This window comes from Pseudochaenichthys georgianus, chromosome 16, assembly GCF_902827115.2.
Source record: "Pseudochaenichthys georgianus chromosome 16, fPseGeo1.2, whole genome shotgun sequence".
Classification (NCBI taxonomy): domain Eukaryota; kingdom Metazoa; phylum Chordata; class Actinopteri; order Perciformes; family Channichthyidae; genus Pseudochaenichthys; species Pseudochaenichthys georgianus.
Window position 1 is genome coordinate 14,674,791 of NC_047518.2, and position 25,544 is coordinate 14,700,334.

A 25,544-nucleotide genomic window follows, 5' to 3' on the forward strand; every position below is an offset into this window, starting at 1 on the left:
ATTTGAGTGAATACATTATTCACAGTTTAATAATAATTAAAAAAAAACAAAAAATATTTTATGTTTTGTGATAATTTTTTCTGCTGTACCGAAAACGTACTGAACCGAACCGTGACCTAAAAACCGAGGTACGTACCGAACCGAAATGTTTGTGAACCGTTACACCCCTACTTGTCTGCCAACTTTAGTATTTGCTTAAACATTTTTTTTTTGTAGGTTTGAATGTGGCATAATTTGTTATTACTTGCATCTCTCAAGCCAAGGAGTAGGCAGGGCTTATCTCCAAAATGTTTCATCGGCCTGTTTCTTGCTACTCTGTGCTGCTGTACAGAGAAGACAATATCAGTTTATAAGTGTAGTTCTGTAATCTGACTAGGTATTGATCAGTGTCTCACAAATAAGAGTTTTTTTCTTTCATTTTAGGAACAGATTACAAAATAAAAATTCCATGATCTTATACACATTTTTTTCTCTGTTATCATGCTATTATTTGCCACACGCAGAATATTCAGTGCTGATTATTACCCCCCCCCCCCCCGAATATTCGCTGCTGATTACTACCGAATATCCGGAGCCCGAAAAATGGTATTCGGGACAGCCCTACTGCAGACACAGACTCTTATTCTTCGGATGCCATGTGAAGATTGTTCACACATTGCTGTGGGATGTTTGCAAGTGATATTGGATATTGGCAGCCTTTTAGCGTCTGATTTCTTTGGCTCAACTGGGACCTTAGTTATACTTTAAGTTTAAGAGTCGTTGGGTCACAGGATACACTTATTTTTAAAAGTCAACCCACAGGCTGAATTTCACACCAAAAGTTGGCATATGTTTTCTAAAATATATCAACTCTGAGGGACAGAAGTACAATTAGAACTTGATAGCATCCAGTAAATAGGCTCTATAAAAAATGTATTAAGCTGGACTAGCTCAGTGGTAGGGCTGGCTGCCCGCCCATGTGTAGAGGCTCAGTCCCTACAGCCAAGTACGCACGTTCAACTTGGTCCTGCAGAATGTATAGGCATTAGTGTTGTCACGATACCAACATTTTGGTTTCGATACCGATACCAAGTCAAGAATTGCGATTCCGATTCTTTTTCGATACTTTTCTTAAAAAAAGGGAAACATGGAATATCGGCTTTAAAATTAGGAATAACAGATGATTTTAGCAGTCAGAACAACTAAAGCAGCAGTGTTACTAAGAACAGAAACGCCAAAGAGTCACATCTAATATAAATATATATAAAAGCATTTATTTTAATTGTGTAGCAGTGAGTTTAACATTTTGGCAGCACTGTTGAGCATTTTGAAAATGTATTTTCATGCCTCTGTGCAAGGCTTAGTCTTTCTATCTTTATAGCCACTGGTGTAAAGTAACTAAATTCATAAACTCAAGTACTACTTGGGTACAATGTTGAGATACTTGTACTTTATTTAAGTATTTCAATGTTTCTTTTGCTACTTTGTACTTCTAATCCACTACAGTTCAGAAATAATGGTGTACTTTTCCTCCACTACATGTATTTAATCCCTTTAGTTACTTCACAGATCTGGATGAATGATGTGAAATATAATCGAGTGTTAAATCAGACTTTAGTTCCACCTGGAGTAAATCCACCAGCTACCCTGCAGTCTACAAAGTCATTCAAACTAGCTGCACATTTACCAGCTTTGAGAACACTTTCATGATCAATCATTATAAAACATATCATATATATTATTCTGAAATGGACCAATCTGCACAATGACTACTTTTACTGTCGCTACTTTAATACTTTTACTTGAGCAACATTTTGAATGCAGTACTTTTACTGTAACAGAGTATTCCTACACTCTGGTGCTTCTAGTACAAGACCTGAGCACTTCTACTTTTACTGTCGCTACTTTAACTATATTTTGATGATAATACTTTTGTACTTTTATTTGAGGAACATTTTGATTGCAGGATTGTTCCTACATTCTGGTACTTCTACTTTAACTCAAGTACAAGACCTGGGTACTTCTACTTTTACTCAAGTACAAGATATATAGGCTACTTATACCACCTCCGTGTATAGCCTATGAAAAAAACTAATAGAAAACGAAGGCTAAAGCTAACGTTAGCAGATAGTGATGCTAGTTTGCTAGTTAAGTTTGCTCAACGATAATATTGCGACAGAAAAACTTTTCAGTGCACATCACGCTCTGCTGCTCCGACAGGAAGCTCTGCTCTGAACACCTGAACCGCCCGTTCACAGACTTCTGGCGTCTTTTTTGTCAACAAGCCGAGGCGCAGCGGCAGTTGCACTCCCACTTGCAGCCATGCTTCTCGTTTTCTCACATGCTCTGGCAGCTAGCGCGTGGCCGCGTGCAAGAGAGAGGGGAGGGACTTAGAACGTGCTTGAGAGGAGCGGGACAGCAGGCACGGCTGCAGTGCAAGGAGTGGAAGCAGAGCGCTGAACACACACGGCTCTTATTAAACGGCGTTTTTTCACGGGAGTACTTTCCCCCGTCATTCTTAAAGTACCGATACTAATGAAACGGAGGAATCGTACCGTTTTTAACGGCAGGGTATCACGGTACCTTTCAAGTATCGGTACACCGTGCAACACTAATAGGCATGCCATCTCCCTCTTTCAACGTGATATCTCTCGATAAAGGCAATATTACACAAAACATATCTTTTTTAAAAGAAGAAGATTCAATTGCCTAAAACAAATGCCACAGATCAATAAGTCGGAGTCTATTGTCCAAATGTATGCTGGAGTTTTGATCCGTGGTAGCTCTGACAAGAAAATAACAGTGGGACTGTTTCAGTGAATACTAATGAAAATATTTTGTCCAAGTCACGCTGTTTAACACAAGTTTGAGTTTAAATCTGCAGATTTCCTTTTAACAAAGGAAAGTCATGTTAAGGGTTATGTTCCATCAAAGTTATATCAGCAACAAATTGCTTTGCACTTTGCCAGTGTTTGGACAATGGGAGTTGGAGTTTAAATGAATCCCAGGGCCCCTCCCCAAACATGGCACAGATCCTGTGGGGATCCCAGGGACATCCTCGGAAAGGGACTGGTCCGTTTCCTGGTCTCTGCATGCTGAATTCTGCCACCCTAGCGAGGGCAGGCTGTCACTCAAACCCGGGGCCGGGAATGGAACAAATCGACAAATAGGTCTTCTGTCCCTGGGATGTTAACCTTAAACCTTTTTCCCACAATCCTCGTCCTGAATGACTTGGGTGTTGTACCCTAGGGTGGAGCGTTTGTTATGATGGCATCGTTTAGGGTCACCTTTCTCAGATGTTATCTCTTCCCTCCATGTTCTCCAACATGCTCTTAAAAGCCGGACAGAGCCTGAGAAATGGCGGAAAATTGGCGACCACAAGGAAGACTTGCGAAGCAACCCAGCATGCGAGGCAGAGATTGGAAACTGAGCTGTTGTAATTACAGGCTGTGGAATAGATGTGGTACCCATTAACCAAAATTGTTGAATCAACAAAAATTGCTCACGGTTTTTTTTGCCAGGGAAGGGTCCAAAAAATGTTTCAAACTCTTAGCCCTTCCATTGCTTGCTATGTTCCAATACCTACAGCAATGATCTGGCAAAATTATTCTCTGCGTGCGTAAATGCATTTTTCTCCGCCTTTTCTATTTCTAATTACTTTTTTTTTTTAAACCCACACAATTTGCATACAAGCATTCAGAATTTTCCCATATTTTTGGTATTTGCATTCGATTTCAATTCCATTTCACCCTAATTGTTTAATATGGACAAGCTAGTATTTCTTAAATAAGCCACTGAGGACACATTGAGGCCCTTGAGGTTGACCCGCAATCATAAGCAATTACAGATTCATTGAAGGACAAGATTGTATTTGTTTAGGTCAGATCATAAGAAATATAAAGCCCCAATTACATTTTCTTTGACCACATGAATGTGAAATGTAATCACAAAACAAATTGAGTTTGACATAAAGATAATAAAATGTTTTGCGAGTGATTATAATTTAAAATACACGCCTCCATGTGCAGATGTATGAGCTGTCTTCCATTAAATTGCTAGTATATACAGTGCGAGGTGTGCCACCCTTGCTGTGATGTTTCTTATTATAAAGGGAGGTTGCGGTAGGTCGTAGCAAGAGCCAGGGGTGATGTAAATAATCCAGTCCTCACCCCCAAAGTCTCCTCGGAGCGCTAATTAAAAAAGAATCACGACAACAGAGGGTTCAGACCCACTGCCAGGTTTTTCTGGATCATTAGTTAGAGAAAGGAGGAGAGAGAGGAGTGGTTTGGAATTGCTTCTCGTTTAATAAAGTGCCGTGTGACTCTCCGGGCTACCAACTTCCATATGTTCCTTTGAGCCCCAAGTGGTGCTTTATCTGGGAAGGAAAGGAAAAAAAAAAAGCGGGAGAAGAAAGAGGTGGGCGTGGTGACAAGTGCAAAAATCCACTTTCAACATTGCTGTAAAAAAAATCTGCTACCCTTTTTCGGTATTGAATGAGGATAAATCGCCATGCTTGTAATTTAGTCTGAAGTCAGTATAACTTCCTGAATTTCACATAAAAAAAATGCTAGTGAAAGGGACTGAATGTAAAACGGTGTGTTTTATAGTTTGAAGACATTAAAAAGAAACTAAGGGTTGACGTGTTGCTTCATACTTTCCCCATAAATATGCCTTTAGAACTTCCTGATATTAAAAATACACATGTTTGTGAAACAGGTTTATTGCCAAGTAGGTTTACACATACAAGAAATTAGCTTGGTGTATGATGCATAACTAAGACACAAATAGATAAATTGTAAAATAATGAACTATCTATAACTATATAGAATTTTTAATATAGAGTTTTTACAAGAAATATAACATACACAAAGCTAAGTAAAATACTCCAAAAAAAATCAATAAAAAAAGTGTTAGGTGGTAAGATGTATTATGGGAAAGATATCTACTTTTGATGTTAGAATTCCTTTTTTTCTCACGGAGACTAAACTATTGCCAGTCGACTCTGCAGGTCCCATCCCATTGATGGATAAGTGGATTTGTTCTGATGGCAGTGTCAGGCCCAAATGTACAGCCCCCTTAGACATGACTCATACACAGCCCTCAATGGCTTTGGTTAGGAGCGCAGGAGAGGAAGCCCTACTCAATCAAGTGCCAGCCCATAAATAAAATAGGCTGTGGCAGGGCAGTGCGCTTCTAATGGAGCAGCAGCCTCCTGTTAAGGTTTTCACTTACTTCCAAAAAGAACTCTGAGAGGGAAGAGGGAAAAGGAAAGGGGGGGGGCATTTGGAAAAGTCGCAGCCGCAGGAGTAATACTTTCTAATTCAGATTGATGAGAATCTAATCCACCTTATAAGGTCATTCCAACATCAGAACCAAGCGGAAAGCAATTTTCAGCTGATGTCAGTTGGGATGGTGCAGCGCTCGATGCGTGCCGTGCCGGCAAGGAAGACAGCCGTTGGGGTTTGGTGGAGTGTGCCATTTTCCCCACTTGGTTATGGGATGACTCACCACTTTATCTCAGCCACGGAGTTCATTCCAACTCCCAAACATGGACTTATAATGCATATGTCCATCTCCTGTTGGACCTGGCCACTAACACATATGTCTTCAGAATCAGAATTACAACCTATTTTTGAGCCTGAAGTGGATACATTACTGCCGTTACAGCAGCATAAGATCAGTGCAGATGAAAGACAAGAGTAAGAAGAGTAGACATTTTAAATGAAGAGGCACATTGATAAAATAGTAATACATCAAGAGTACACTGTGGTAAAAAAGTAAGAAGCATTATTTGAAAAAAGGAAGTAAACTTATAAAAGTACTGAAGGAGCTGCGAACAAATTTGTAAATAAGTTATAACAATTTTTGTAAAAAAGTGAAATCCCCCCTCCCCCGTTGGTCTTATCTTCATTTACATTTACCCAGCACAGAAATGAATAAACTTGAATTATGCTGTTGTTAAATAGGTCTGCACATTTAATCGAATTTCTTATCAATATCGCAATAGGGAGCGCAATATCCATAACGCACTTAGCGCAAGATTTGCTAAAAGGAAAAAGTATTGAGCTGTCCCGGCTTACAACGGTATTCTATAGACTGAACTGAAAAAAATCAGCATTTTGGAATGATTTTCTAAAAAAATCACATCATGCTTATTTTTTAATCTTTTTTTAATTGATATTTCGAAACATTAAAAAAAAAAAAAATGTAATTTGCAAATAATATCGCAATATCAGTCAATATAATCGCTTTCATCTATTTTTCGTGCAGCCCTAGTGTCGGAAGTGTCTGCCTTTTGTCCTTTTCTGTTCATGGCTGTTGTAACGCACACAAGTGCCGATTCATCCTTAGAGAAGTGACTCAGTCCCACAGTGCAACCTGGAAAAAGGATTGTGTTGCGCTGAAAAGACACTAATGTACACACTTAAAACTCACAAATCTTACACCCTCTCATCCTCTTGCCCCCCCCCCCTTCTACACTTTAGACAAACACTCCAGCTCCTAATCCTGTTTACTCTCTCTGCTCTACAGGCAGCGAGGAAGCGAAAGATCTCCATACTGAAGGCCCAGGGGAAGAGCGCCGAAGCCATCCGGGAGCTCAACGAGTATCTGGAGCAGTGAGTGTTTCTCCAAGAGAGGGGGAGAGGGTCAGGGCCCCCCTCCTCCCCTGGCTTTTATTTTAATTAAAAAGCGAGTTTGCTTTCAATTGAGCTGGCACAACTTGTGCTCCAAATGCCAGCAAATGATTTTTCATGTCTCAATAGTTGGATGTCTGTCATTTTTATAGTTTTATACTCACTTTTACTTTACTGTATTAAGAATTAATTCCCTTTTTTTTTTTAAAAAGAGATTTTATTTTTGCGTTTACAGGTTTGTTGCGGACCAAGAGGCATGGCATGAGTTGTCGGAACTCTACATCAACGAACACGAGTAAATATATTTTTTTATGCACCGTTAAATAATGTTATAAACCACATGATGATGTACTTAATTATGGCATAACGCACAACAGTTACCATTTTAAATGTATCCCTTAAAGTTATTAATCACCAAAAGCAAAGTGGGTTACAATAACTAGTTTTTTGGAAAAGGTGGAGTCACCTTTTCATATTAATACATTCAGAGGACTCACAATAGGAAACCGGTTTATTGCCAAGTAATTTTTCACGAATAAATGAAAAAAAAAATACAAGAAACGGAAATGCAAGCGTTTCTATTGACTAGCACAACACATTGAACGTGATATGCTAAGGGTCGGGACACTTCCGACACATCTTTAAGCAGTTGACAAATCACAATAGCCTGCCAGCAAACCAATCGGAGCAGACTGGGCTCTGGTTTCAGACAGAGGGTGAAAAGAGGTGCTGCAGCACAGGCAATATGAGAAAAATAAAGAGCTTTTTGAGCATGGAGACATGTCACAGTAGAGGCACAAAATACATATGATCCTGATATCCTTACATCAGTTAAAACTAAATGGCGTGGCATGTTCTTGTTGAACATCACCGAAACAACTAATATAAATGTGAGTTTTTCCTAGCCAGATTATTAAAAATGAACGTGATCAGCAACATTCAGCATAGCAAAATGTTTACATTTTACCTTTTTTTTAATCTGCTGCACGTTCAGTTGTTATTTTAGTGAGAACAATTCCTATAATGGCAGATGTTAATCATTTCAAAAGTGCCTGTTTCCAGTAAGGCGAACATATCTTGGAGATATATCTGTCAGTTTAAACTGGGCTTCACATCACACTGATGGCTTGATCTCCAGGCGGCCGTTGCTCGGCCACAATGGAAGGCGGCGAGATGCCTAACTCAGCCAGGGGTCTGAATGGAGCCCTGTCCATGTTTGTCACATAAGAGTACTTTTAATAGGATTTCACTCCTAAGCCCCTCTCTCCTACATATGAGAGCAAAAAGACTCCACGGCCTCCCGCTGATATCTCAGTTGCCAAGGAGAATTGCCAGAGCATTGTAGGACATTTTTATTTTTATTTTGTTTGTGTCACCTTTTATCCCTCCTTAATTGTCTGGGGGCTCAGAAGTTAGTGAAGCAGTGTTTTTGCTAGTGTGTGTGGGCACGCTGAGTCCGCGGTTGCTCCGGCACGAAGGCAGCGGCAGCAGGAATGCGTAGTGCGTTAAGAAGGCTACTTATTGGATATTTGGCGCTTTTGTCCGGGAAGGCTTTATTGCTGTAGTAGCCAGAGGAAATCCAGGGGTGAGCGGATTATCTCCCGGCTTATCCCAACACTTCTAATATCACACCATTCACTCCCACAGCCCCCTTATCTACAGGCGTGTCAATTTCTTTTCTTTCTTTTCTTTATTTTGAGTTACAAACTCCCCGTTTCCCCTCCTTCTCCTCTTCCGGATAGCCCCGGCATTATCGCCAACTCTTTTCCAGAGGCAGGGAGCACTTGCTGTGAAATTCCCAGGAGAAGGTGGTGGCACTTTTCTGCCCCCCCCCCCCCCCCCCCCTCCCCTCCCCCAAAAGCCAGAGAAAACATGGAGAAGCGAGGAAGATAAATAAACTCACTGCACAACACCCCGGGAGCTAAAAATAAACAAAGCAGTGTGTCTGTACTGCAATTGGTTGGGGTTGCAGCAGGCACCAGTGTTGGCGCATTCAAAACGTAATTAATAGCCCCCCCCCCCCGAGTTGACACTGTTAAAACAATGCTTATGCCTGGAGGGTTTACACATGAGGTTATTTTGTCTGTTTGCGAGCGTTGTGCGAAGCCACCGTCTGAAATTGCTGTTGGGTCTCATTATGTCACAGCCTTACTAAATTAGGTCATCCAGAATGACAGGATAAATAGTAATACTCTATTCAAAAAATACTTTGCGCAGTCTGAATTAGGGCTGCTCGATTAAGGCAAAAATCATAATCACGATTATTTTGGTCAATAATTTCTGTCTCATACGAAGTCAGACTGTGGTATTGCAGCGGGGGGGGGAAAGCCACTGCTGATGGTTTTCGCTAACCTCCAAAAGAAACAAATAGAATTCTTACAGCCTCGCACATGATGGTGGCTACAAACTTTACTCGAGCACTGTGGTGAAGAGCGGGCTTAGGAGCTGTCGTAGAGAGCAGCCCGGGGATGGTGGGGGTTTAGACGGCTTTAGAGGAAGAGGAGAAGAGGTAAGGGTTTGGCTCTGGGACAGGATTCTGGTTGATGGCTGATGGAGCAGGACTCTGTTGCAGGCCACGGCCACTGCATGAGCACATCTGAAAGTCTTTATGGAGAGGAAGTGGTAATTGTAAGCAGCCCCCCAACCTTCCAAGCCCTCTGATCTCCCCCTCCCTCTACTAGACCCCTTCCTCCTGTTTATTTCTTTCTTTCTCTGTCCCCACCTTCCTACGCTGTTAATCTTTCAGCTTGTTACTATGGCAAACTTTAAATAGACTGATAGGGTCTTTATGTTGTGGCAGGCAATACTCGGATCATTAGTTTCCCCTCTTTCGCATCTTAGCATTTGCGTTGTTTGTTTAGATCCTTTCCTGTCTATTATCCTACCAGCAATCAACCGCTCCAGAGTTCACTAGGGCTGTGCATCTTCACTGGTCTCACGATTCGATTCGATTACGATTATCCTGTCAACTATTCGATTCGATATCCCGGTGCATCACGGTGCATCACGATTCATACCAATGCGTTGCATCCTCAATTTTCTATATTACTGCACATGGCTTATTTTTCATCAATGCATACATGCAGTAAATACATATGAACTCTCTTTTTATTATTTAGAAAGTGCTTCAGAAATCAATAACATAAATGTCTTGACATTAATTTATAAACCAAAATAAATTAATTGTATAGGTCTAGCCTCCGTGTGTGAAGTTGTTCCATCCTCAAAAACAAAAAGCTAATGCTTCTGCAGTCTAGCTGCAGCTTCTAGCAACAGTCTTCTGTTAAGAAAGGACACTGAATGTCCTGAATGAGACATCACACACAGGACTTGAGTCTGAACACAGCAGACAACAGGAGTATTTACAACAGCATATACAAACAAAAATAGTGCATGTGGGTGCACACTTACATTCTCTGTCTTACTGTTACATAAATCCCATGAATGTATGAGATTAAATTAGCTTCATTATATCTCAGTGATTAAGTGAATAACAAAGTTTCTATCGGGTCACTATCAGCTTGTCACTCATTATTTTCAGGGAGGGGGCGGGGCTTGGAGGAACGGAGAGGAGACGGTGATCGCGGAAGCTTTTTTCCTCCTGCCTTCACAAACTTTACACACGTATATATCGTCTGAAAATTGCTAGAGGACATTCATACTTTGCAATCCAAGACTTAATTAAATCCACCAAAAACCTGACATGATTGTAACGCGATTATTTTTGAAAAACATAAATCCCTGTCACACTCCGTGTCGCTGCGGCTCTGACACGGAGTGATTGAGAGCGGGTCCTGCTGTCGGTTCTGGACTGGTGTTCTTGTGTTGGTGGATAAAGCAGACTGCTCCGTGTTGCTATGCCGCTGTCACGTCTGTTCCCTGATCTCTGCGTCACCGACCGATTTGATATTAAAGTGACAGAAAAAATGTTATAGTAAAGCCGCGGCCGGAAAATCAGGAAGCAACGTTACTACTCTATAACCGATTATCTTCCGTCCCTGCATCGAGACCGAATCGTCCACGTCCGCATCGCAATGCATCGTAGAAACGATTATTTTCAACACCCCTAGAGTTCACTAGCAAGCGGCCCGAGACCACCTCTTTGAGGCGGACCAGAGTCTGGTTGTTTAGTTCAGAGGAGGTATCAGACTGCGTTCACACCAACCCAAATGAACTGCAGTTCGATTCAACCGTACTAAACAAGGCTTGTGTGAAGGCGACCTATGTCTCATAGCCGCTCCGCTAACCGATTTACCGGCTAGGACCATAAAAAAGAGACTGGGCGCTTCCTGCTCTCTGCAGGTGCCACACCAAACTGAACTGCTCAGTTGGCTTTTGTCTCCCTTGTAGTGGAGATCAGCTCCACCCGCTCCCAACACTGCCAATTGGTAGAGGGTGGAGCCATCTGGCAGGAATGGAGAGGCCTCTGACTACCCTGCCTCTCCACCCCTTACAAGGCCGTATTATGCTCAGTTTAGGTCTTATATTATTATTTTGTTCCTCTACTGTGACATGTTTACATGATTTAACGTTAAAAAGTGCTTTTCCCCCTCATACTGCCTGTGCTGCAGCACCTCTTTCACCCTCTGTGAAATAATTAAGATGTTCTTGAAGTGGGGTTGTAGAAGGGTCTTCTCAATAGTTAGTCTATATTATACAGTGGATGGCCCAAGTTTAGAGAGACACAGGACTACCAGCATGGAAGCAAAGTGCTGTACTTCTATCGAGTAGCAACAAAACATATTTTAGCCACCTAAACAAAATTACCACCAATCAATAGAGAAAATATTCTAACATCAGCTTACACTTTTTTATAGGTGACTTCAATATGTTTTGCTGCTGCCAAATATCCAGGTATTCCCATCTGTTTATCCAAGCTGGGGACGTGCTGATGATCCGCTTTAGGTCATGCAGTTTAAAAAATCCAAATGATACCTTTTAATTTCCAGGATCTGCTGATAGACAGCCAGAGAAGTGTCTGTTGGTAGGTCTGCTACTGTGTCCACTGGCTTCTGTTTAGTTTGGCGTACAGACGTTTTATGGCTTTGTGTTCAGTGATATACAGTATCTGAGTGCGTCTTGGCCTGGGCCTGTGAGGGGGAAATGGTGTATTAGAAGTGGAGTGGCAGAACATTAGTGTGAGGTCAACAGCTCAGCAGTCTGCTGCTGAGAAGTGATCTCATCTGAGTATAGGCACAGTGTGCCAGCTCTTACTGTAGTGCTGACCTCAGGAAGGTAGTTAACTACACATTATAGCTAAAAAAACACACACAGACGCACCAGATTGATCCTCAGTGTCCCCAAAGGAGGAAAAATCACCACAGCAGATAGGCTTTTACCTTTTCCAGCTGTCTGGACTGAGTAACCTTTACGGTAAGCTCGTAAATAAACATAACGGCACGTTTATCTCCACAACATAGGCTTCAAACCGACCCGTACCACGCATAGTTTTAAAACTAAGATTTATACCTGTGAATTTATTGGGCATGGATGTTGTGCTTCACAGTTGAGCAAGCTAAAGGATGATATATGCACAGCTGTATCAATCGCCTTACTGTTTTCCTTGTCGTGTCCGCAGCTATGGAAAAGCCGCGTTTTGCCTGGAGGAGCTGATGATGACCAATCCTCACAATCACTTGTACTGTGAGCAGTACGCTGAGGTAGGTACAGCCGCCTGGATGTCCGTCATCGAGCATGGGGGGCAAACTGTGGAATAAATGTTAACCTTCTGTCAATGGCGCCTCTCTGTAAAAACGGAGAGACGCGCACTTAACGTCACTGGGAATAAAGGCTGCTGAAAGGACGTGTGTTTACACAGGGTCGTTATGCATTGCTTATTCAGATGTCATGCTGTCATTCCTCGAACTGCCCCTTTGCACAGCTTATTGGCTGTGTTTAATGCCTCGTCCTCCGTCTCCTCACACAGGTGAAATACACTCAGGGGGGGCTGGAAAACCTGGAGCTGTCCAGAAAGTATTTCGCCCAGGCGCTGAGGCTGAACAACAGAAACATGAGGGCATTGTTTGGTCTGTACATGGTGAGTACTGCTTTGCATGAAGAGAAAGTGGGAGAGAAAGGGAGAAGAAAACCCTGTGGTTTGTCAAGGTTGAGGCTGGCCACTGAGTGTGTCAAGCACCACTGTACTCACTGTGTGTGTAAGTGTGTTTTCGGGGGGAGTGAAAAAAAAGGGGGCTCTCAGACAGGTCACTGCTGACTCAGACGGTGAACTCCAGCATCGGAAAAGTCTGCCCCTCTGGAGCCCTTTATTTTTTAGTAATAATACCCCTTCGGTGAGAATTATTTTTTTTTAACGTGTATGACTTAAATAAATAAAGAAGTCACAGAGTTATAAAAGAAAAGAGCAGAACAACCGCTGCAAGCATTTTGTCACAGGAAAATTACCCGACCAGGTGCCAGTACGATTGTAGTTTCGCCCCTTTTCATCTACATATTTGTTTAAACAGGATGTTGTCTGCTGGTGCCAATGCATCATACGTAATTGAGACTTGACATAAAAACATAAACGAAGCGGCACAGGGAAAAAAAGGTGGAAAGGGGGAAGCAGGTCGAACACAGAGAGCTCCAGTGTTTTTCCTCAAAACGGCACTGGGATTCTTCAAATAGTCCAAACACCTCGTGAAAGCCCAAAACCGCTACGAAGATGCAGGGTTAAAATGGAGACTTCTGTTAACTCTCACGCTCGTCTGGACACAAAGCAGGTCCCTGTACGGCTTCCTGACAAGTCATCAACTGACACTCGGGTCTTTTAATGGAGACTTCAGCTGGGAGTTTTTCCTTTTTTCTTATCAGTCACTGTGCAGATTGTCAACGGGTCTCGGTGGTCCAGATCGTGACAGGTGCACGAAGTTTAGCAAAAGGACAGGAAACTTTCACCAACTGAGTCATTTCAGACCTGGTAGCACTGACCACACTCGGGTTGTGGGTGAGTTACTCACAACATTTGCGTGGGGATTCCCCTCCATAACAGGATAGCCTGTCTAGGACGACATGATCTAAATTAGGGTTGGTAAGAAAACAACTGATGCTTACTAAAAAAAATACAGAAGCCCAGGTCTAGGTTGATTGGTTTGTAGTTAAAGTTTCAGCGGAGGGCTTTGAAGTGCATGCAGGGTAAGCCCTCTGGGGTTTGCTGTGTGGAGATGATGGAAGGAACATGGGAAAGACATGGGATTTGTGGTTCGGAGGGGAGCTGTCGAGGCAGGCAAAGACCGTGATTCACACAGCGCTCCTCTCGCTGCGCGCCACTTTTTTCCCCTTCAACATCAAGATCCTTTCATCGCGATGAATCGATGGTGTTGGAGAAATTAGGCCCCTGTTAAGTGACAATTTACGTACGAAGCATTAAAACACTCACTTTTTCCCCTCCCCATAAATGATTTCTCCCGTGTCATCAGGCCAAGGTCTGTTTTCTCTCTCTTCGTTTTTTCTGCCACAATGAGTGGTGGATGGTAAACGTGGTTGACCATTCATCTCAATTACGCTTTTTGTTGCTGTTTCGCCAAGTTTTGATATAAGAAACACCCCCTTTTCCTTCTTTTTGCTTCTTCTTCATGTGTTTTTTTCTTCTGTTTTTTCCTCTAGTCTTCAAGTCACATCGCTGCTAGTCCAAAAGTTAGTGCCAAGGTGAAGAAGGACAATATGAAATACGCCGCCTGGGCTGCCACTCAAATAAACAGGGCATATAAGGTGAGTCATGTAACAATTGTCCCTGCCTTTACTATTATGTTATTCTTGCCACTATCGTCATTGGTAGTGTCTCGCTCGTCTACTGTCAAACATGTCACATTTTGCTATTGGAAACATTGGCATTTTGACTGCCAGGGCTGGGATCGAACAGCACAACCAATGAACGGGTTAGGGTTGGGCCCATTGCCCCCCTGAGCCACATTCACCAAAGCTGGACTTCTAACCCCAAATCATATTTCTTAGGATTTTTGTTTTGTTTTAGCTTTCATACGCTATTCACGCACAATATCCAGAAATCCCCTCATTTGCATAGCATATAAATATCCATCAGCACCACCAAATGACCCCTGAACGCACAGCAGCCCCGGAGAAGGCCTTTTTTTGATGGGCAGTGTTTTGTAATAACAACCCCAGTGTCTTTCCCCATGTCTGGGTACATTTACTGTTAATGTGTTGATTTAAGGCCACAGCGTCTGCTAAAACTTTATTCCACACCCCGGCCTCGCAGATGAGCCACAGGCTGACTCTCCCAGGACCACAATCGCACTAAACTGTAGCAGAAAGTTGTATAGTTCAGCGGTTCTCAATGCGAAGTTCAGTGACCCTCAAGAGCCATTAAGCTGAAACTTGGAAGTCCCCGGCATATTCACAAGCCTAATTGTAGATTTGAGTTCTATTTCTCCAGTTGCAGCATGTGTTAACTAGATATACAGTTATCATTAAGACCATTTAGTTTCCATTTTCTTTCAGACCAGAGGAAAGAAAACATCTAAAATACACATTTAGGTGTTTTTTTTATTACAAAATCTGTCTATTTGCGTCTTAAAGAGGCCATTTTATGCTCACTCTTCATTCTTCCAGGCAATGATATTAATAAACTTAGAAATAGGGATGGACATTTAATACATTTGGTATCAATATTGCACTACAGACGAGCACAATATCCAAATCGCACTAAGCACAACTACTATTTGTTGCTAAAGGGGCCTTATTATGCTTTTCCCCCCCAAGTTCATATTTGTATTTTGTGCCTCTCCTGTAACATGTTTACATGCGTTAACGTTCAAAAAATGCTAATTTGTTCTCACTACCTTGCCAATAGAAGTGAGGGTGTTACATTGTGATGTCATTATGTGAGGCGTTTCAGGCAGGGGTGGGACTTTTGAATCTTAGCCTTTGCAGACCATTTACAAAAAACAATATGACACACTGCAGGGAAGGGAAAAGCACAATAGGGCCCCTTTAACAGTTCTCCAAATGTGCCAAAAGTGAGCATACAAACAATAATTGTCACAATGTGGGGAAGTTTCATTGTGATATCCATAAGATTACTTTTAATGTATTCATCTGTAGAGTAAATCAATTCATCTGGGATGATATTTGAATTACTGTCCCTAAAATAAAATCTTAATGGCCAATAAATCCATTTGTGCTAGAAAAATGTTCTGTAAAAATGATGGCTGTTTTGAAGTTGTCCAAAAATGGGAGATAAATGATGGAACTCTGTGTGTGCCTACATTAGTATTCGCACATGTACGCAATGCAAAGGCAAGGGGAAAAAGTGAGGAGCCGCTCACATGGTATCACTAAAACGATTTATGCTGTTGTCATAGCAACCCAAAAGCATATTTAAAAAAAAAAAATCATCACTTGGGCCATATGTGTTGCTTATTCGGGCACGACAGTTAAACATGTAATAAGCGGTTCCTCGCTCAGCATGTGTGGCTCCTTTTGAGCGAGAGGGGCTCCCCGCTGAGCCTCTAAGTCCTCGTCTCACCACACGAAGGGACACGTTTCACATGTCGAGCACTCAGACAAGTATGAGGGCTCAATCGGAAAAAAAGTGTGCATGTGTCACGGTGAGCGGCTGCTGGAGAAGTTTCATGGGAGAACTACGAGCTTTTACTCGTTCCTGTAGGCTTGATTTAACATGTAATAACTGCCGTGGGGTTTTAAATCAGGTTAACACTTCCTACGATATGGATCTCCTTGATAGATTGAAAAACGCATAGGCGCTTTGGTCAACAATAACAGTCCATCAAATGCCTCGATTGATGTGGAGTTCTCACACTTTGATCCGTACACTCGCTGACCTCACCTCGCTGTCTCAGAATGTCTTTCATCCCGACAGGGAGCAAGATAAAAATCTCAAACTGCTAAATTTTCCAGCGTAAATCTGTGGCTCAAAGGAAGCAGAGAAACAAAGTGTGAAGAACGAAAATCATACTCGAATGGAACTCAGCCGCGTCCACAAATCTGAAGTGTAACATAATCCATGGCACTGACACTGTCCTTCAATTAACCTTCTTTTCTGGCCACATGTTGCACTTATTAGTCTAAAATGTCTGATTCTAACTCTAACTCTGACTCTGGTTATGAATCCATTACCGGCAGTTGACAGGCTTTATATAAGTACATCAAAAAAGCTTGGAAATGGACACATTGTAACATTACTCAATGGGACTCAGGGTTTTGACAGTAGCATGAGCAGTAGTGGAGCACATGCGTTCCTTGCTAGATATTTGTCGTTATTGCCAGAGAGGGGTGGCAGAAGATTTTCCCACAGACAGGAATCACAAGTCTGTCTTCAGTTCAGGAGATTCTTCGTGCTAATAGCTTTATGGACATACATTTCAGCTGTCGATAAACACGTACAGACAATATTATATATGAAAAATAATATATTTTGACCAAAAAGTATTGAGTTGAGTTATTCATCCTTATTACACCTCTAAATGGATTTACAAGACTCATTTAGTTTAAACTATGAAGCTGATATGTAGGCAGTTCTCAATTATGAAGTTATCGACTTATCCCACGATGTATGGACACGACAGGAAGCATTTTGGTTGATCTTGATGTTGTCATTCTGTTAACATGTGTGTTTGTTTGGATGAGAATGTGATCAACAAGAAGATAAACCTTTATGGTTCTCCGTAGGGAAATGTAGGTTTTATAGCAGCAGAATAGGGACAATATATTGTTGTGTACGTCATGCTGTTGTGGCACAGAGGCAAGACGTTTCAGTGGAGTTATGAGGACAGACTGAAATAATTCAGCTCCACTCAGAGATCAGTGGACGAAGTTTTTAAAAGTCCTGACTGAGTGCGGTTTTCCCCCACCCCCTCTGTGATGATAATGAGACACCTCAGTCAGTCACACCTTTGTCCTCCAGGGAGTGTGAGCTTCTGCCCTCCTCTACAACCTCATTTTATGGAAGAAGAAAAATCCAATGATTGAAACTGTCCCTCTATCTTGTCTAGTAGTGCTCTAAAAAATGCCCCAAAGTTAAGCTAATTTCTGTTGAGTGGAATTGGCCTGAATTGATGTTTAACTAGAACATTTGACAAATCCAATGCTGAAAGAATCGTCCCTGTAGTTGCCAGGTAATGATTATGTCGTGCCCTGAGTGTGTATGCAAGTCTAGCACTTGTAGACGTTTTTCTTTTTTTGTTCCCTGTGCGAGACGAGTTGAATGACGAGGTGTAAGGTTGCCTCACCGCCTCCCGACTTCTGAGATCTTTTTAAAAAGGAGCGGCACGCGGTGTGAGGCCTCTGTTACACAGCTGCAGGCCACTGGGTGCTTGTGCACGCTGATTAATGGCCCCTTTTTTTTTTTTTTTTTTTAAACGTCACTCGTGTCAGTCGTCCACTTTTATTAGGGCCCCGGTACCTAGTGATTGTCATACCTCAGTGTGAGAAAAAAGGTGGGCAGGTGAGTGCAAGTGGGAGCAGACGTCAGCGAGAGGTCACGACCCACTGAGGCTCATTTACAACAAGAGAAACGTAATTACCTCGGCGGGGTCGGTTGACATGTTAAGGAGCTGTAGATGTGGGGCTCGGAGGCAGTGGCAGTGTAACTAAGTACCAATTTAAGTATTATTTTGACGTGTACTTGCCTATTTCCATTTAATGCTATTTCATACTTCTAATCCATTACACTTCAACAGGAAATATCATATGTGACCCGCTCTATCGAAATCAGTTGGAAGTCGCATCGGCTCATTTTAAAATAAACGTGGATTTGCTTAAAAAAATAGTTGTTCGGGGTTCGGGTGTTTTGTTTGATTTTAAATAAACAAAGTCTTGGCTTTCAGAATATGAAACTTTTATTTCCAAAATCACACGATAAATACATTTTTGAAGCTTGTAAAGGGAAGAAGACAGCTCTCCCTCGCCACTCTGCTGTTCCGCAGCACCGCTTCCCCTCCCGCTGCTGAAATTATTAATGTAAGGCGTATAGTAATCATAGATAACACGGCAGGGTCCGTTACAGTTTGTTTTCATCTGATTTCAAATAAACAAAGTCTTGGCTTTGAGAATATTAAACTTGTTTCGGCAAATTCAGATGATAAATACAGCTTTGAAGCTTCGGCATAATTACAAGCGGAGAACAGAGTAATTTAACGTCACAGCAGGCACAACAACAGCCGGTGTTTCCCGTGAGTGTTTTCCCCGGGAAACAAACACAATACACACAAACGCAAAAATAAACACACACACTCGCAAGCTTCCCCCAGACCAATAATCCAAACCAAAATATCTTCCCTCCGTACTATTTTGATCATTTGCTCCGCTGATAATCAATCAGATCGATGGGTTCCAGAGAAGAGGAAACTTTAAAGGCCTTTTTCTCAAAATGATGACTCGGTGACAGTCATTATATAATGTGACATATTTCGCTTAATATTTGGAGTACAACAACAATCCTGATATCATTAGAAAACTAGGAATCTCCTCTTTCCAGCAGTGTATACAACTAAAAATGTGTCTTCGGGTTAATGCGACTGATTTCGATGGAGCAGGTCACATATTGGTTTCTTCCCCGACATATTTTTTACATTTTTACACGGCTTTGTTGAATGCTCAATTCTGATTGGTACATTTGGACATTCAGAGGTTGTTAATAATCGATAACACACCGCTGCTAAGGATAAGATGACCGTTGCTAAGGAGGATCAAGGGACATAAGGAAAGAGGTTAAAAGACAGAGCATTCTACGATGGTGCAACTTCCATTAAACCTTATCACCCCCAGGACAAATAAAGTATTCAAAATCTGATTCTGATTAGTACATTTGTTCTTTTACTGAAGTACACTTTTGAATTCAGCTTCAGCACTTTTACTTGTAATGTAGTGTTTAGGACCTAAGTATTTCCTCTTTAACTTAAGAAAACATCTTAGTACTTCTTCCACCCCTGCTTGGAGGTACAAGGGGGGCTTCAAAGCAGCCCTGCCCTAACTCTCGCAACAGATTCCCCGATTAGCTCCTCCGTCACGGACCAAAGGCTCCCCGATGCGCCGGGACTCTATTATGAGACACTCTAAATAGATCCGGAGTGTGTGCTCTGCCTCCACCGCTGTAGAGCAGGGCAGGAGCTAATATGCTTCTCTCACCTCAAGCAAAGGAGATAATTGACTACCGGGGCTTGGGGGAATGGCACATTAGGGCAGCAAGGCAATGAAATGCACTGATCATTATAGCTACCACACACACACCACACACACACCCACACACACACACACACACACACACACACACACACACACACACACACACACACACACACACACACACACACACACACACACACACACACACACACACACAACACCCACACAACACACACACACACACACACACACACACACACACACACACACACACACACACACACACACCATGTATACATCACTTCAGGGGACATTGCATTGACTTACATGCATTTCCTGGAGACTTATCCTAACCTTAACCATAACCAACACACATAACCAATTTGTCCCCATAAGGGAAGCCAGTCCCCACACGTGACTGCGTAAACAGATTTAGGTCCCCACAAGTATAGTAATGCTAGGCCACACACACACACACACACACACACACACACACACACACACACACACACACACACACACACACACACACACACACACACACACACACACACACACACACACACACACACCCTAACTCAAGGAGTGAGTCACACTTGGAAACTTCGTAGCCAATTGCACACCTTAGCCAACTGTCTTAAGATGGAGTTTGGCAAAAGAGGAAGGAAAAAATGTTAGCCATGGAAATAGGCTAGGTTTAGGCTACAGCTAGCTCCTGTTTGAAGCCAGGTCAAATGTTGGATGAGAAAAAGCCTCACAGCATTCAAAGCATTTCTTTATGTTGAACATGGCATTGAGAGGTGTCAGTTTTAATGTGTTGTTCCACAAAAAGGTTTAGCAAGAAAGCCAAATGGTCTCAGACTTAATGTTTTAATATTTAATAAATATCAAACATTGCAATCCAGGCCACTCTCTGCTGCCGTCTGAAACGCCATGGTAGACTTCTTTGTTTACTTCCTTAACATAGTGACATCACTATGTAGTACTCTCGCTTCTATTCGCTGCACATTGTAAATCATAGGCTCAGGGGCGGGATGTCTCTAAGAGGTTGACAAATCACAACCGAGCCGGCCAGCTAACCAATCAGATCAGACTGGGCTCTGTTTTCAGACTGAGGGTGAAAAGAGGTGCTGCAGCATGGAGACATGTCCCAGTAGAGGCACACAATACAAATATGAAAATGAGCATAATAGGGCACTTTAAATCTCATTCTCTTACTGGTATCTAGATTTACTGTTAAAAATACTTTTCATCTTATTTTAGAATCATCGCGTCAAGATTTATTTCTATCTATAAATGTGGATGAAGCGAGGCTAATTACACTGACCCTTTATTCCACCCCTGGTCCCCTGCCCAAGGTTAAGGAAGTTGTCTTCCTCTTCGGTATTTTTCGAGGCGATGCTTCGTCCTTTGCAAAGTTTAATTGGGAAGAAGTGTGTGTGCCTGTACGTGCATGCATGAGTAATCCTGGATGTGCTTGTGGATTATAATTTGCGCGGCACTTCCTGTGCAAACCCCGTGGACACAGTGCAGAAATTAGAGCTCAGTGTTATGTACTCCTGTACTAGAGGCCATGGAAGTGGACTAATCATGTGGGCATCCTGATTCTGAGCGATCACAAAGTGGCTCTTATGGAACCGTTGAGGAGAAATCTGGCTATCGTTTCTCTTTACCCGTTTATCAATGCTATTTAATGACCACTGCAGCAGAGGGTGGATGAGGTTAACAAGTAATGCTGCTTTCAAATGTGTTTGGCCTTTTTCGTTTTGTTGGCGGCGGAACCTAATGAGCCAATGTTCTCTTCTCCCCTCACTTCTGTCTCTCTTTTTTTTACTTTTTCTCTGACACGCAGATGGCTGGTCGTGGGACCAAGGAGAACAAATGCTCCATGAAGACGGTGGAGGAGATGCTGGAGTCCATGCAGATCACCATGTCCTAGACGCCCTTCCTCCTGCCCAGACTCGGAGCAACACGGCAACTTGAATAGCCTTGCAATGTGACCACCACCGGATCTTTCTCTCTTTTCTTCTTCTATTCCTTTTTAGTATGTATCTGTAATTGATTGGACTTGACACGGACAATGGAAGACATTTGTTTCCCTCAAGTGCAACAATTTCCCCCACGCATCTGGAACAGCAAATTCCAAGTACTCCAATTTATTTAAACAAGCTATACTTAGTATTAACTCTGTAATTTTCCATCCCCATCCCATGTTTTCTTTTAGGTTCTATCTCTTAACTGATGTAATCACATCAAGGTTTTTAAACTACGTGACCATGTGTAAGAAGCTGTACAGTAAAAGCTATTTATGAAGACAATGTGGAGTCCCACCTGTCTGCACTGAGGTCCTTTACTGTTTCCTGAGATATCTGTAAATGAAACATCTTTATCTAATAAAACTTGTTTTGTCTAATCTAATAAAATGTCTTAATAAAAGTAGAAATGATTGCCAATACATTTTCTGAATGTCTCTTTGATTAGATTAGAAATGCCTTATCGATCTCAAATTGGAAAATTGTGTTGCTACAGCAGCATGTTAAGAAAGTATTGTACGAGTTAAAATGTATATAACAGTAGAAAATATAGATCAACATTTTTTAATTAACAGCATATATAATATTTACATTCTAAATAAAAAATATACATAAAATAGGATACTATGCACATACATTGTATTTGTGTACAGTTTAACAAAAAAAATGAAGTCAGGTAGAGTTTGTAGCAGGATCTCCATGCATCCAAAAAGTCACCGTGCAGTGACATTTACATATTTGAACCTGCTATAAATATGCTGGACCAGGAAGAGCGTCATAATGATGGAAGAATTGGTAACAACAGTAACATAAAAAAAAGCTACTCTCGGGATTTCCATCTGCAAAATCCTGCTATTCAATTACCATGGACATCAGCTGAACCAACTTCAGCACACTAAAGAACACCTCTGTCATTTCAGTTTAGAGAGCCTCGGAGAACGCTGCCAGTAATTAACACGCCACAAGTTGGAAAGAAAAAGCAAATTACACTCATGAATCTGGGAACTTTCATGACAGGCAGGGAAGAAAGCAGCCTGGTTTCCTCTGCTGTTAGACCTCGGTGCAATTGTGGAATCAGAGTTGATCCAAATGACCATCTAAAGCTGTCACTCACCCGTGCCGGGTCAGCTGTTACTTCCATTTCTTTTTTTGTTTATTAAGCGGTAACTGTCTCATCACTCTCGGGCTGATGGAAATCTTGAGTGTTCGGTTAATGCTCTTACTTTTTTTTTTTTTTTTGGACCGCTTCTTAATTGAGAGAGGTCACCAGCTCAGAAGCCTGGGAGTGTGGAAAGCTGGAGTTTTTTTAATACCACTTGGTCAGTGGATGAATGTGTCTGCGTTTGAGTTGCCTCACCAATCTGGCGGAACCAATGAAAGCCAGGGGGACGTTTGAGCATAAACTGACGTGAGTTATTTTTACAGGAAAAGGGCTGAGGCTAAAAGAAGCTCTTTTTGAAGAGTTGCAGGGTGGACGCTGTTTGATCTGAAGCAGTGATTCATCTTAGTTGTTGCCTCCATGCAAACATCTCCGTACTGGCTAAGGTCATTCAGCGGAAATAAAGGTTGTCAATCATCATGAGATATTGGTATCCAGTACCAGCCATACTGAGGCAATAGTGCCATCTGTAGTCTGGATGAAGAACTCTGGGTAAACTTTTAATGAGTGACAGCATGCACCTGAAAGTAAGCGGTCATAAATTAAACATCTAATTTTACTGCTTTGTAATGTAATTCATAGCCTGTCTGAAACTGTTTTCTGAAAAAAAGCTTGTTACGAGTCATGAATGTTGATACATTTCAGCTGTGCTATCGAAATATATCCTTGTAGAGTCGGGAAAATTAGCCTTTGTCCCAGCATCACTTATAATCTCCCGTTTACAACACCTCCAGGTCATGACAATCTTGTTCAACCTTTGTTCAAGAGATTCAGAGCTCATGAACCTCAGCAGTCCATACCTGTACAGCAGAGTCCAAAAGACAGTGGAAGGCGAGGAGAAAACCCTCTAACCCTGCTAAGCTGCCGGCTCAGCTTTGGTGTTTGTAGGGGATTCGCTATTAGTGCTGCCCATAATCCTGGATTCCCCAGGAGATTAGCTCCTGGAGAGGGTTTGCTTGTCCTCGGCTGCTCTGCAATGGCCAGGTTAGCCCAACAGGATGAGCTCTGGGATGATGAGTTTACACAGGGATAGAGCCGTGCCTAATCAGCCTATTCATCAAAAGTAGGGGTGAGGACGGTGATTTCTCTAACTCAATCAATCAATCAATGTTATTTATATAGCCTATCATATCCCAATATCACAAATGTTACATTTGTCTCAGTGGTCTTCACAGTGTGTACAGAATATCAGTATGACAATACGACACCCTCTGTCCTTAGACCCTCACATCGTACAAGGAAAAACTTCCGGAGAAAACCCCACAGTTTAAAGGGGAACATGGGAGAAACCTCAGGGAGAGCAACAGAGGAGGGATCCCTCTCCCAGGACGGACTGACGTGCAATAGATGCCGTGTGTACATAGAAAAGATAATACATTTACAACATAGGTAGACCAAATGTTTAGAAATGCATGTGTCTATAATAAGAAGATGAATCCACGAGGATGTCAACAATCCTGTGGGAGCCATCAGGGAAGTAGTATGATGAGTCAGGCAGGAACACAGTGACGGGTTCAGCCACGACTCGAAGTCCAGGACTCAGGATGCAGCGCTCAGGATCCAGGATTCAGGATCCAGGACCACAGCAATAGGCACAGCCACGACTCAGGATCCAGGGCCCGCGACCCAGGACTACAGCAACAGGATCAGCCACGACTCAGGATCCCGGCATAAATAGACACCAAAAAGAAATTTGGGGGAAGCTGGGTTATTTGGAACATGAACACATGTACATCGGTACAGACAGAGAGAAGGAAGAAGTAAGGTGTCCCCCGACAGTCTAAGCCTATAGCAGCAAAACTAGGGGCTGAATCTAATCAACCCTAACTATAAGCTTTATCAAAAAGTGTCCAAGGCTAGCACTGAGAGAAGATCTATTACTCATTCTGTCTTACCTAGAATTCTTAAAGAAGACCGTTTGTCTCGCATGATTGTGAATTGATTGTGAATTAAGAACGCAACAAACTGTCAACATGTTACATGTGGCAGCCAACTATGACAAACTGTCACCTAACTTGTTCAGTATAATTCAAATCCGATTCTCCATAATTTGACTTAACCGAGATTTGGTGTCCCATTTACAAAGCCCTATATCCATTTAAAGGCACTGAAATGTTAATGTTTTGTGCCATAAATGTTTTTCCTTATACCGGCAAAAGCTTATTGCCACATTTCAAACAATTTGGGTATTCCGATCGACCCGATTCCTCCTGTCTGAAAATCTTCCTTAGGCCGCCAATGTTAACCTACCATAGAAAACTGACGTGTAGACCAACATGCGTACCTACGGAGCCCCTAAACCAGTGGTTCTCAAACTTTTTCTGTCATTCCCCACTTTGAACAGGTGGGCCTTTTCAAGCCCCACCTGTTCCTCATCGCTCCAATAAAATGGTAGGCCAAGCTTAAAATTGTCAAATGTATCGTTCTATAACAGGGGTCTCCAACTTTTTTTAGGATGAGGGTTACTTTCAAAAAATAAAACAAGTCGTGAGCTACTTTTACTCCTCTTTTTTGTTTTTTGCAGTGTATATATTTAGCACATTTTAAATTATTATATGCTACCTTTAACCTTTGAGTGCTGTTTGGGTCGTGGGACCCCGTTTTCAGTGTTTACTAAAATAAAATGTATGCAATTTA

At 42.0% G+C, this 25,544-nt stretch overlaps 1 protein-coding gene across 1 annotated transcript in view; it reads left to right on the plus strand.

Annotated features, from left to right (window-relative positions):
• Positions 1 to 22,170, plus strand: part of emc2 (ER membrane protein complex subunit 2) — a 41,454-nt gene extending 19,284 nt beyond the window's left edge. Inside the window, exons 6-11 of the mRNA XM_034103528.2 lie at positions 6,511 to 6,596; positions 6,850 to 6,909; positions 12,193 to 12,274; positions 12,541 to 12,651; positions 14,217 to 14,321; positions 21,568 to 22,170. Of these exons, the coding sequence (XP_033959419.2) occupies positions 6,511 to 6,596; positions 6,850 to 6,909; positions 12,193 to 12,274; positions 12,541 to 12,651; positions 14,217 to 14,321; positions 21,568 to 21,654 (531 nt within the window). The 3' untranslated portion in view covers positions 21,655 to 22,170. The remainder of the gene's footprint in view (positions 1 to 6,510; positions 6,597 to 6,849; positions 6,910 to 12,192; positions 12,275 to 12,540; positions 12,652 to 14,216; positions 14,322 to 21,567) is intronic.
• The last annotated feature ends 3,374 nt before the right edge of the window (positions 22,171 to 25,544 follow it).